The sequence below is a fragment of the Papio anubis genome, chromosome 4 (genome assembly GCF_008728515.1).
Source record: "Papio anubis isolate 15944 chromosome 4, Panubis1.0, whole genome shotgun sequence".
Taxonomy (NCBI): domain Eukaryota; kingdom Metazoa; phylum Chordata; class Mammalia; order Primates; family Cercopithecidae; genus Papio; species Papio anubis.
In genome coordinates this window covers 138,648,035-138,661,380 of record NC_044979.1, presented here as the reverse complement: position 1 = coordinate 138,661,380, position 13,346 = coordinate 138,648,035, and the positions used below count along the sequence as shown (strand labels likewise).

Genomic DNA, 13,346 nt, shown 5'->3' with positions numbered 1-13,346 from the left:
TATGGCCCCCAGAGCACTGTTCACCCACTGCTGTGCACCTGCCATAGTCAGGAGCTGAAATGTGCAGGTGGGCGGTGGCAGGACGACACTGCGACAGCAGCAGAGGCAGACAAAACACTCAGGATGCAGGGATCCTAGGGGCAAGACCATGGGGGTCCCCACAACCACGGGTACCTGGGGATGCACAGGCTTTAGAACTCCATCTGGAAAGGTCTGGGCCCCCCTTTCCTTGTCTCTGCCTCCCTTCTTCATTGTTTTTGGCCAGGTTTTGATTTTTGGAAGCCATTTCCAGCCCATTTAAAGACCAAATGTTCTGGAGACGGTGATTTGAGGTATTTGGAAATGTTTTCCAATTCACAGCTCATTTCTCTATGGAAAGCCCTGACTCAGTGTGGTTCAGAGATGCTGGACGGTCTGTCTGTTCTAGAACCCTCGGGGCGGATCTCAGGATCCCACAGTAGCCCATCCCGAGGAAAGTCACCTCTCTCTCTCTTTCTCTCTGTCTCTCTCTCTCTCTCTCTGTGTGTGTGTGTGTGTGTGTCGGAGTCTTGCTCTGTCTTGCAGACTGGAGTGCAGTGGCGTGAACTCGGCTCACTGCAACCTCCACCTCCTGGGCTCAAGCAATTCTCCCACCTCAGCCTCCCGAGCAGCTGGGATCACAGGCACCTGCCACCACGCCCGGCTAATTTTTGTATTTTTATCAGAGACGAGGTTTTGCCATGTTGGCCAGGCTGATCTCAAACTCCTGACCTCATGTGATCCGCCCATCTCGGCCTCCCAAAGTGCTGGGATTACAGACATAAGCCACTGTGCCTGGCTCACCTCTCTTTTTGGAAACACACACTGAGTGCTTGGGCTAGAGCTGAGGCTTTCCAGTAGAATCAAAGGAAGGGCCCAGGCTGCTGAAGTCTCAAACAGTTTCAGGACCTTTTTAATTGGCAGAGGTGGAATTCACAGTTTGTACTGGGTAGGTGGGATCCCGCCAGTCCTCGGGTCAGGAAGACTAGACTCCCTTTGCAGCTCAGCCTCTGGTTTGAGCTGTAGCTATGGGCAAATGAGGTTTAACCTCAGACTTTCTTTTCCCATCTGCAAACTAGGACTGTCTTTAAGCTGTTATTCCTTTGTAGGGCTTAAGTAGCCAGTTGATTAAGAATGATGCCTTGATTTAGGTAACGTTGCATGATTTCCACACTACTGACTGGGACGTGTTCACTTAGTCCTCATCATAACCTTTTTTTTGAGATGGAGTTTCACTCTTGTTGCCCAAGCTGGAGTGCAATGGTGCGATCTCGGCTCACTGCAACCTTCGCCTCTCAGGTTCAAGCGATTCTTCTGCCTCAGCCTCCCCAGTAGCTGGGATTACAGGCGCCCGCCACCACGCTCGTCTAATTTTTTTGTATTTTTAGTAGAGACCGGGTTTGGCCATGTTGGCCAGACTGGTCTCGAACTCCTGACCTCAGGTGATCTACCTGCCTTGGTTTCTCAAAGTGCTGTGTTTACAGGCGTGAGCCACTGTGCCCAGCCTCATCGTAACCGTAAGAGTTAGATTTTAAATATAACTGAGGCTCAGAGAAGGGACATCACTCTGCCTAAGTCATACAGCAGGTTTGTGGCAGAACCTGGTTTTAAACTAGGTTTCCTGGTGCCTATGAGGAGGGGGCTCAACTTTTCACTACTTTTCCCTTTGCTTCCATGTTGTTGTTTTGTTTTGTTGAGACAGGGTCTGGCGCTGTCACCCAGGCTGGAGTGCAGTGGTGCGATCATAGCTGTCTGCAGCCTTGATCCCTGATCCCAAGTGATCCTCCTGCCTCAGCCTTCCGAGTAGCTGAGACCACAGGCACACGCCACCATGCCCGGCCAATTTTTACTTTTTATTTTGTAGAGACAGAGTCTTGCCGCGTTGCCCAGGCTAGTCTGGAACTTCTGGGCTCAAGTGATCCTCCCACCTCAGCCTTCCAAAGGGCTGGGATCACAGGCATGAGCCACTGCACCCAACTGCTTTCATGTATATTTGACTGTGCTAGTACTGGTAATATGTGTTTTCCTAGAAAATTGTCCAGTAGTCAGGAGTTTGACATTTTTTGATGTAAGATTATACCTAATATTTGCTTATACATTTAAATCTGTATATGGATTTTTTTCCCCTTGTTCTTCATGTCTATTAAACCTGTGTTTAGCTGGGCGTGGTGGCTCACACCTGTAATCCCAGCCCTTTGGGAAGCCGAGGTGGGAGGGTCACCTGAGCCCAGGAGTTTGAGACCAGCCTGGGCAACATGGCCAGATCCCGTTTCTGCAAAATATGCAAAAGTTAGCCAGTGTGGTGGCGCACACCTGTGGTCCCAGCTACTTGGGAGGCTGAGATGGGAGGATTATGTGAGCCCAGGAGGTTGAGGCTGTGGTGAGCCATGATCGTGCCACTACACTCCTGACCTCAAGTGATCCACCGGCCTTGGCCTCCTAAAGTAGTGGGATTACAGGCATGAACTACCACGCCCGGCCTGAACTCATGTCTTTCTTCAGCTCTTGTAAATTTTCTTGTTATTTCTTCAAATACATGCTTCTCTTTGTTCTTTTTTTTTTTTTTTTTGAGACAGTCTTGCTCTGTCACCCAGGCTGGAGTGCAGAGGTGGATCTCGGCTCACTGCAAGCTCCGCCTCCCGGGTTCACGCCATTCTCCTGCCTCAGCCTCCCGAGTATCTGGGAGTACAGGTGCCCACCACCACGCCCGGCTAGTTTTTTGTATTTTTTAGTAGAGACGAGGTTTCACTGTGTGAGCCAGGATGGTCTCGATCTCCTGACCTCGTGATCTGCCCGCCTCGGCCTCCCAAAGTGGTGAGATTACAGGCACGAGCCACCGCACCCAGCCCTCTTTGTTCTTTCTGATCTTCCCTTCCAGAGCTACTACTAGATAGATGTTGGCCCTTGGTCTTCCTCTAGGTCCCTTGTTACCTGTTTCTGCCTGCTTTCCATCTCCTTTTCTTTTTGCAGTGTCTTCTGGGGAAGGTCATAACTTAGATTTGCAGCTCATCAGTTCGCTTTTTAGCTGTTTCCATTCTGTTTTTCACAGTCATACATTTCACTTCTAAGATACTGAATTTATTTATTTCATATATTTTTTTGTGTGTATGTGACAGGGTCTTGCTCTGTCACCCAGGTTGGAGTACAGCGGCGCGATCATGGCTCACTGCAGTCTCAAACTCCTGTGCTCCAGCAATCCTCCTGCCTCAGCCTCCTGAGTAGCTGGGACCACAGGAGTGTCAGGGACCATGCCCGGCTAATTTTTGTATATTTTTGTAGATACCATGTTTCACCGTGTTGCCCAGGCTGGTCTAAACTCCTGGGGTCAAGCTATCCACCTGCCTCAGCCTCCCCAAGTGCTGGGATTACAGGTGTGAGCCACCACACCTGAGCAGAATTTTTTAGTGAGTGATACATTGTCTTATTTATTTGAGGGGATTAATTATGCTTTTAAAAATTGTCTCCATCTATTTGCTTTACTATTTTTTAAGGGGATGTGATTTATTGCCTGTTGAGTTGGTGCCTTTCTTCCATGATACTGGCCTTTTTTCCTTAAATAATTTGAAAGTCTTGGTATCTGGGGTTTTCCATTAGCTTGTTTCTGTTTCCTGAGAATTTGTCTGTTGGTGGGCTGGAGGTATGGATGAAGAATGGGAAACGAGTGTGTAAGAATTCATTTATCTGTCTGACTTTGAGAGTGACCCTGTTTCTCCTGGAGGTCACCAGCATTTTTTTTTTTTTTCTCTTTTCAATCCCCCATGACTGAAAGGTCACCAGCTTTTGAGATCACCCAGCACCCACTCCTCTGACCATACCTACCGTAGGACAGGTGAATCCAATGCCTGATATATATATTTTTAAATAGAGACAGGGTCTCACTCTGTCACCCAGGCCAGTGTGCAGTGGCACTATCATATCTACGTATCTCTACATATCCATAGATACAGGTATATCTATCTATCTGTCTATATAGACATAGATATAAAGATGTATCTATAGATATCTATACCTATAATATATCTATATTTTGAGATGGAGTCTTGCTCTGTCACCCAGGCTAGAGTGCAGTGGTGCGATCTCGGCTCACTGCAATCTCTGCCTCCCGGGTTCAAGTGGTTCTCCTATCTCAGCCTCCCAAGTAGCTGGGACTATAGGTTCATGCCATCAAGCCCAGCTATTTGTTTTTGCATTTTTAGTAGAGATGGGGTTTCACCATGTTGGCCAGGCTGGTCTCGAACCCCTGACCTCAGATGATCCGCCCACTTTGACCTCCCCAAGTGCTGTGATTACAGGCATGAGCCACCATGCCCGGCTGTATATATATAATTTTTGTAGAGACAGGATCTTGCTATGTTGCCCAGGCTAGTCTAGAATTCCTAGGCTTAAGCAATTCTCCCGCCTTGGCCTCCCAAAATGCTGGGATTATGGGTGTGAGTCACCGCACTCAGCCTCCAATGCCTGATTCCTGAAACCAGCAGGGACTAGGACCTGGGTCCTACCTGTCCAGCTCCTTCTCTGGTAGTCCCCTAACCAATCACTCTGATGGTCACCTCTGGGTCCATCCCTGCATCTGTGCCCCCTTGTGGCTCCCAGCTTCAGCCCCAGTCCTCTTTTGTTTGTTGGCTGTGATTTTCACCTTCGATGTGGGCCCATCTACTTTCTTTTTTTTTTTTTTTTTTTTTTTTGAGACGGACTGGGCTTGTGTCTCCCAGGCTGGAGTGCAGTGAGCATGATCTCGCTCACTGCAGCTCCGGCCTCCTGGTTCATCACGCTTTATCTCCCTCACTTCTCAGCCTCCCAAGTAGCTGGAGACTACAGGCGCCTCACCACCACGCCCGGCTAGTTTTTTTGTATTTTTTAGTAGAGACGGGCTCACCGCTGCTAGCCAGGATAGTCTCGGGATCTCCTGACCTCGATCCACCGCCTCCCAAAGTGCTGGGATTACAGGCTTGAGCCACCACCAAGGCCCATCTACTTTCTGTCTCTAGGACGCTCAAATGTCTGTCCATTGCTTCTCTTTCCAATGCCCTTAAGGACTTATTTTTCTTATTTTATTTTTAATATTATTTTTAGACAGGGTCTCACTCTGTCACCCAGGCGAGTGCAGTGGCACGATCACAGCTACTGTAGCCCCAACCCTCTTGGGCTCAAGTGATCCTCCTGCCTTAGCCTCCTTGAGGGTTAGGGACTACAGGCTGCAACCACCACAGGTAATTTTTAAACATTTCTGTAGAGATGGGTCTCATTTCATGTTACCCCTGCTTGGTCTCAATTTTATTTGAGGATTCATCCTTCCATGGTTCGAGCGACGACGAGCCGACGAAAAGACGACGGAGAGACTTGACTTTGATCCTGAGCTGGACGCCGTGATTGTCGGTTTGTTCTTTGTGCCGGGATTTATGATGACTTTATTTGTTTGTCTTTGCCTTGTTTAGTTGACTTCGACGCCTTCCTTCCTTTCTTTGATGCCACGGTCGAACGCTTGCCGCGCAGCGTTCATCCAACCAACGGGTTCACCACCGTCTGTTCCCGATCTGTTTGTTCCTGGCCCGCCTGCTCAACGTCCGCTTCGTCGGTCGATCCTGCTCTGGTCGAGCGTGCAAAAGCGCAAAAAAAGAGCTTTATTTAAATTTTGAGGAGGCGATTATCATGATTGATCCGGAGCCGAGATCCTTTCTGTTCTCGAAGCCTGAAAATGACTATAAGGCGACGACATGAGATTTTGACGTGATGAGAGATCTTATGTCGACCCGGTTTCCAGGATCCTTCCTGTTTCAGCTTTCCGGCGAATGAGCGATTGTTTGTTCTGGCGATTTCTACAGGCGGATCTCCAGATCTTGTCCTGCTGTTTGAAGAGTTCGCTGCCTCCTGCTACGTGTCCCCTCTCATGGCCCCCACACGTTGGTCGGTTTGTTGGTTGGCTAACTGATCTTGCAGTACTCAGCTGGTGGCTTCAAGGCCTGCTGGGCGAGGTGCCCTGTTCCCTTCCTGTAGCTCTTGTGCTCAGCACGTGGTGGAACCTGTTACCTGCTGTTCCTATGGACTATGTCATCTCCTCTCCCCACCAGGGTGAGATTACCAGGGGCAGGACTGAGTCTTTTTCACCAACTCCATACTGAGTGGTCAGTGACGGAAATGATGCCAAGGCTTGGTGGCCAAGGGTTGTAAGTGTTCTCTTTTCCCCTCAGACCGAGACAGAGGGTCTCAGTGGACCCCCTATCCAAGAGAGCAAGCCTCCACCCCAGGTTTGTGGGGCCCCTCCCTGTCCAGCACGACCCCCTGACCTGAAGTTGGCAGCTCTGGGAACAGGCTCATGTGACTGTTGCTCTCTCCACAGGCACTGGTGCCATCACACGGTGACACGGACGGTGTCCTGCCAGGTGCAGAATGGCTCGGAGACGGTGGTCCAGCGTGTGTACCAGAGCTGCTCGGGTGGTCAGCCCTGTGCCAAATCCCTGAGGTAAGCACGCCAGGCTACTCCGCCTGCCCTTCCCTCCCATTCCCTCGGACAAACCCAGTCCTAGGACGGCTCTGGGAGAGGCTGGGCTGTGCTCACAGACAAAGGCTGAGCGTGCATTTATGAAGCACCTTCTGTATATAAGGTGTGGGTGTGTGTGTATGGGGTATATATGTGTGTGTGCATAGATGTCAGAGACGTGCTCCCACCGGGCAACAGAACCACACAGCCCAGTGGGCGTTTGGCAGGCAGAAGACCACCGAGGTCGGGGAAGGCCAGGTAGGGCTGAAGAGGGAACCGGCCAGCTTTGTGGCTCCGGGCTGGAACGAGGGGCTACAATGACCTTGGAAATCCAGCCTGCCTTTTGGCTTGATTTTGAGTTGCTGACAGACTATTACGATTTATTTAGAGGAACGGGATGGTTTTGATATTAATTTTTATTTTGCCGAGCGTGATGACGCGATTTTTGTTTTTGATTTTATTTGAAGATGTTTCATTTATTTTTCTTTTATTTTAGTTTTTTACTTGTTTTGTTTTTATTTGTTCTTTCTATCTTATTTTAGTTTTGTTTTTTTATTTATTTTGCTTTTTGATGAGCCTTTTCATTTTTGTTTTTTAGTTTTATTTGTTTTGTTTTTATTTTATTTTTCATTTATTTTGTTTTTTATTTATTTTGTTTCTTGATGATTGTCTTATTTGTTTTATGATTTGTTCTCCTCTCACTCAGCCCTGCCTATGGTCAGCCCTTCCCTTTCTCTCACTCAGCCTCTACCAGACCATTGCCCTCAGGCTCTTCAGAATCCGCAGAGAGACATCTTGGAGTCAGACACTGGCATTCACGGTCTCCAAAGTTCCAACTCTCCTTCTTTTCCCTTCCTCCTCCTCTCCATGCCCTGCTTAGCTCCAGGGACTAGCTTCCCCAAACCACTCTCCCCACAGCCAGCCAGCCTGGGGCCTCTACCCCAAGCACCGCGCAGCGGCTGCCCTCAAACTCCAAATCCCTTCCCCTCCTTTGTGCCCTCCCTAACGGGACACTTTGCATGAGTCAGGGCTCTCCAGAGAAACAGAACTAATAGGACGGGTTGGGGGAGAGGGAGAGTGAGAGAGAGACTGAAATGGTAAGGAACTGGCTTGTATGATTATGGAGACTGGCGATTATTCCAAACCTGCAGGGTGGGCTGGCTGGCTGAGACCCAGGGAAGAGAGCTGACGTTGCAGCTTGAGGTGGGAAGCTGGCTGCTGGTCAAATGCCTTCTTCCTCCGGGGAAGTCCGTCTTTTTCTTAAAGCCTTCAACTGATTGGACAAGGCCCACCCACATTATAGAGGGCAACCTGCTTTACTCCAAGTCTACTGATTTAAATTAATCTTGGCCGGGTGTGGTGGTTCACGCTTGTAATCCCAGCACTTTGGGAGGATGAGGCAGGTGGATCACTTGAGGTTAGGACTTTGAGAGCAGCTTGGCCAACATGGCAAAACCCAGTCTCTATTAAAAATACAAAAATTAGCCAGGCGTGGTGGCGGGCTCCTGTAATGCCAGCTACTCAGGAGGCTGAGGCAGGAGAATCGCTTGAACCCAGGAGGTGGAGATGACAGTGAGCCAAGATTGCACCACTGCACTCCAGCCTGGAAAAATAAAAAAATTGCTTAGGATGGTATCTGCCATGTTTCTCCACTGTTGCATAGTTAGTTATCTTTCCCTTTGTCATTTATATGTACGTTGTGGGGAGACATTTTAAACCTGTACGAATATCCTGTTTCTCATCACACTATCATCTTGCTTGCAACAGTTAATGCTATGGTGTTTGTCAAATGGTGATTTCCTGTTTTCATTCTTTAATAGTAGAGATGCTTCACTTAGGACCCCTATTGCATACAAGTGTTTTGATACAGGTCATTCTGCAAGGGGAATGGCTAGGTAAACGGAATGTCATTCATTTTCAGTTTTATTAGAAAGAGCTGCTTTTGCCGGGTGCGGTGGCTCACGCCTGTAATCCCAGCACTTTGGGAGGCTGAGGTGGGCAGATCACCTGAGGTCGGGAGTTCAAGACTAGCCTGGCCAACATTGTGAAACCCAGTCTCTACTAAAAATACAAAAATTAGCTGGATGTGGTGGCGGGCACCTGTAATCTCAGGTACTTGGGAGGCTGAGGCAGGAGAATCGCTTGAACTGGGAGGTGGAGGTTGCAGTGAGCTGAGATAGCGCCATTGCACTCCAGCCTGGGCAACAAGACCAAAACTCCGTCTCAAAAACAAAAACAAAAACAAAACAACAACAACAAAAAAACCTGCTTTTAAATGCTGTACTAGAGAGATGGCCAATGGGTCCAAAATAATTTAAAAAAAAAAAAAAAAAAAAAAGCTTCTTCCTTTTCTGCAGAGGGTACAGACACTCCCTATTTTCTGCCTTCCACACTTCCCCAGGAGCTAAATTCCAAGACCCTCCTGCCTTTCTCGTCAGCAGGGAGTTTCAGATTACTAGGTCATGGCCTCTTGATTTGGGAACAGCTTCTGAGAAGAAAAGTCTTTGAAGTCTGATCTGTCTGTGACACTGACAGGCTGGGCTTTGGCTTAGAGCTCTGTTGGAGAAGTGACTGTCCTACTCTTTCTTTCTGTTTTTTGTTTGTTTGTTTGTTTTTTGGTTTTTTTGAGACAGGACCTTGCTCTGTTGCCCAGGCTGGAGTGCAGTGGTGCAATCATGGCTCACTGCAGCCTCCAATTTCTGGGCTGAAGTGATCCTGCTGTGCCAGCCTGAGTAGCTGGGACTACAGGCATGTGCCACCATGCCTCACTAATTATTTTTTTTTGGTAGAGACAGGGGTCTCGCCATATTGCCCAGGCTGGTCTTGAACTCCTGGCTTCAAGGGATCCTCCTGCCTCAGCCTCCCAAAGAGCTGGGATTACAGGTGTGAGCCACCACGCCTGGTCTCAACAAGTTAAAGCCGTTACACTATCAAAGCACAATAACGCAGCCAGGCATGGTGGTTCATGCCTGCAATCGCAGCACTTTGGGAGGCTGAGGCAGGTGGATCACCTGAGGTCAGGAGTTTGAGACCAGCCTGGCCAACATTTAGAAACCCTCTCTCCACTGGAAATACAAATATTAGCCAGGCGTGGTGGTGGGCACCTGTAATTCCAGCTACTCGGGAGGCTGACGCAGGGAGAATTGCTTGAACCTGGGAGGCGGAGGTTGCGGTGAGCCGAGGTCATGCCACTGCACTCCAGCTTGGGCGACAGAGTGAGACTCTGTCTCAAAAAAAAAAAAAGAGAAGAAAGAAAGAAGGAAAGAAAGAGAGGAAGGAAGGAAGGAGGGAGGGAGGGAGGGAGGGAGGGAGAGAAGGAAGGAAGGAAGGAAGGAAGGAAGGAAGGAAGGAAGGAAGGAAGGAAGGAAGGAAGGAAGGCAGGCAGGCAGGCAGGCAGGCAGGCACCTATAAGAAAAACTGGACAAGCTAGCCCCTGAATCACTGACCTGGACTGAAAAATTTTCAAGTGATCATTAATGTTGCACAGTTGTCTCCTTTATCACTTAAGAAATTATCTGAACAATGTTTCAGAAGCACTGGGGGCTTCGATGTGGGTGTTGCCTGGCTTTCCAGGGAGTTCTTCTCACCTACTCCTTGGAGTTAGGAGGTGAAAACAGAACATTCAGTCAGGGCTGACATATGTTTGTTGTGAGTCTCCCTTTTTCCTGCACAATGTAACTAGTGGGAACCTTGCTAATGAAAACAACTTGGCTGGTGGCAGTGGCTCACACCTGTAGTCCCAGCTACGTGGGAGGCTGAGGCAGGAGGATTGCTTGAGGCCAGGGGTTCGAGACCAGCCTGGGCAAGATGGAGTGAGACCTCCATCTTTACAAATTTTTTAAAAAACATTAGCCATGGCCTGGCATGGTGGCTCACTACTGTAATCTCAACACTTTGGGAGGCCGAGGTGGGCAGATCACCTGAGGTCGGGAGTTCGAGACCAGCCTGACCAACATGGAGAAACCCCGTCTCTACTAAAGACACAAAATTATCCTGGCAGGGTGGTGCATGCCTGTAATCCCAGCTACTTGGGAGGTTGAGGCAGTAGAATTGCTTGAACTGGGGAGGCGGAGGTTGCAGTGAGCTGAGATCACGCCACTGCACTCTAGCCTGGATAACAAGAGCGGAATTCCATCTCAAATAAATAAATAAATAAAACATTAGCCACGTGTTGTGGTGTGCATCTGTAGTCCCAGCTACTCGGGAGGCCTAGGTGGGAGGATCACTTGAGCCCAGGAGTTCGAAGCTACAGTCAGCTGTGATTGTGCTGCTGTACTCCAGCCTGGGTGACAGAGTGAGACCCTGTCTAAAAATAAATAAATAAATAAAATAATAAAACTTAATTTTCATTCTTTTAGATAAATTTCATATTGCTGATCTTAATTATCATCATTACTGCTGTTATTATAATTTACTAGGGAATGGGGCAGGCACGGTGGCTCACACCTGTAATCTCAGCACTTTAGGAGGCCAAGGGGGGTGGATTACCTGAGGTCAGGAGATCGAGACCATCCTGGCCAACATGGTGAAACTCCGTCTCTACTAAAAATACAAAAAATTAGCTGGGCGTGGTGGCGCGTGCCTGTAATCCCAGCTACTCAGAAGGCTGAGGCAGGAGAATTACTTGAACCTGGGAAGTAGGGGCTGCAGTGAGCCAAGATCGTGCCACTGCACTCTAACCTGGGCAACAGAGAGAGAGACTCCACGTTAGCAAAGCAAAAAAATAAGGCCGGATGCAGTGGCTCACGCCAGTAATCCCAGCACTTTGGGAGGCTGAGGCGGGTGGATCACCTGAGGTTGGGAGTTCGAGACCAGCACGGAGAAACCCCGTCTCTATTAAAAATACAAAAAAATTAGCTGGGCGTGGTGGCACATGCCTGTAATCCCAGCTACTTGGGAGGCTGAAGCAGGAGAAGCGCTTGAACCCGGGAGGCGGAGGTGGCATTGAGCCAAGATCGCACCATTGCACTCCAGCCTGGGTGACAGAGCAAGACTCTGTCTCAAAAATAAATAAATAAATAAATAAATAAATAAATAAAATCCCAAGTCAGAGCATGTCTTTCCCATGCTCCGAACCTTCTGGGAGTTCCCATCTCAGTAAAGCTGATACCCCTTTCCGTGACTGACTGAGGTCTAATGTCATGTAGAGCCTGCTCCCCTTCCTGACCCCAAAGCCTTCTAGTCACTGCCTTGCTCCCTGGGTTCTGGCCCCACGAACCTCTCTGGGCTGCCACACACCAGCTCTGTTCCTCCTCGGGGTCTTCATGGTTACTGTCCTGCTGCCTGGACCATTCTCACTCCAGAGATGGGAACAACTGGGTCTCGCCTGATTCTGTTCTCTGATCATAGTCTGTCGACCCCTCCCATCCGTCACTCTTCAGCCTCTTAACTTGCTCTGTCTTATTCTTAGCCCTTGTCACTCTCTGAAATGTAGCATTCATTCCCTGGCTGGATCGCTCATCGCCTGCCCTTTCTGCTAGTCTGGGAGCCTTAGGAGGTGGGGTCTGTCTCATTGGCTACTATGTTCCCAATACCTGGCTTGCAGGAGATGAAGCAGCATTACTGAATTGATGATTAGGTTAAGAGGATGAAATCAGATCAGAGATGTCAGAGAACTTTGGGTTTTGTTTTAGATGGAGTCTCACTCTGTCACCCAGGCTGGAGTGCAGTGGCACGATCTCGGCTCACTGCAACCTCTGTCTCCCAGGTTTAAGTGATCCTCCCACCTCAGCCTCCCAAGTAGCTGGGTCTACAGTGTTCATCACCACACCTGGCTAATTTTTTTTTAGTGGAAATGGGGTTTCACCATGTTGGCCAGGCTGATCTTGAACTCCTGACCTCAAATGATCGGCTTCCCTCGGCCTCAAGTGCTGAGATTACAGGCATGAGCCATTGTGCCTGGTCCCCAGTCTTCTTAGCGTAATTTTTTTTTTTTTTTTAGATGGAGTCTCACTCCATCGCCCAGGCTGGAGCGCAGTGGCACAATCTCAGCTCACTGCAACCTCTGCCTCCCGGGTTCAAGTGATTGTCCTACCCCAGCCTCCTGAGTAGCTGGGATTACAGGCATGCACCACCACGCCTGGCTAATTTTGTATTTTTAGTAGAGGCGGCGTTTCTCCATGTTGGTCAGGCTGGGCTCCAACTCCTGACCTCAGGTGATCCACCCGCCTCGGCCTCCCAAAATGCTAGGATTACAAGCGTAAGCCACCATGTCCAGCCAAGAAGTGCGTTCTTTTATTATGATTAAGAATGCTGCTGGGCCAGACATGGTGACTCACACCTGTAATCCCAATACTTTAGGAGGCTGAGGTGTGGGTGGATTGCTTAAGGTCAGGAGTTCGAGACCAGTCTGGCCAACACAGTGAAATCCCGTTTCCACTAAAAGCAGAAAAAATTTAACTGGGTGTGGTGGTGGCCGCCTGTAATCTCAGCTACTCAGGAGACCGAGATGGGAGGATTGCTTGAGCCCATGAGGTGGAGGTTGCAGTGAACCAATATCATACCACTGCATTCCAGCCTGAGCGACCAGAGCCAGACCCTGTATCAAAAAATAAATAAATAAAGTCCTGAGACTGGAGGTGACCTTGGAGATGAATAAATGGAGAATGGATACTGGTCTCAGAAGAGTCCTGTGCACCCCAACCTTACAGGTGGGACTTAGGTGGAGAGGCAGGTGTCCTCCTGGTATCCTGGGAGGTGTTTCCAGAGGGAGGGTGGAACAGAGAATGCACTGTCCCAGCTGCTTCTGAGAAACCCCATAGGGTGAGGGAAGAGGAGTCATCATCAGGTTTGGGGTCACTGGAGACCCTGGCAAGTGCAGTTTTTGGGGAGTGATGCTTATAAACCAGTG

At 49.1% G+C, this 13,346-nt stretch overlaps 1 protein-coding gene across 1 annotated transcript in view; it reads left to right on the top strand.

The window, feature by feature from the left end:
• The window catches only part of COL26A1 (collagen type XXVI alpha 1 chain), a 201,601-nt gene that overhangs the window by 56,901 nt on the left and 131,354 nt on the right, over positions 1 to 13,346 (top strand). The window contains exon 2 of the mRNA XM_003895827.4: positions 6,356 to 6,478. Within this exon, the coding sequence (XP_003895876.3) occupies positions 6,356 to 6,478 (123 nt within the window). The remainder of the gene's footprint in view (positions 1 to 6,355; positions 6,479 to 13,346) is intronic.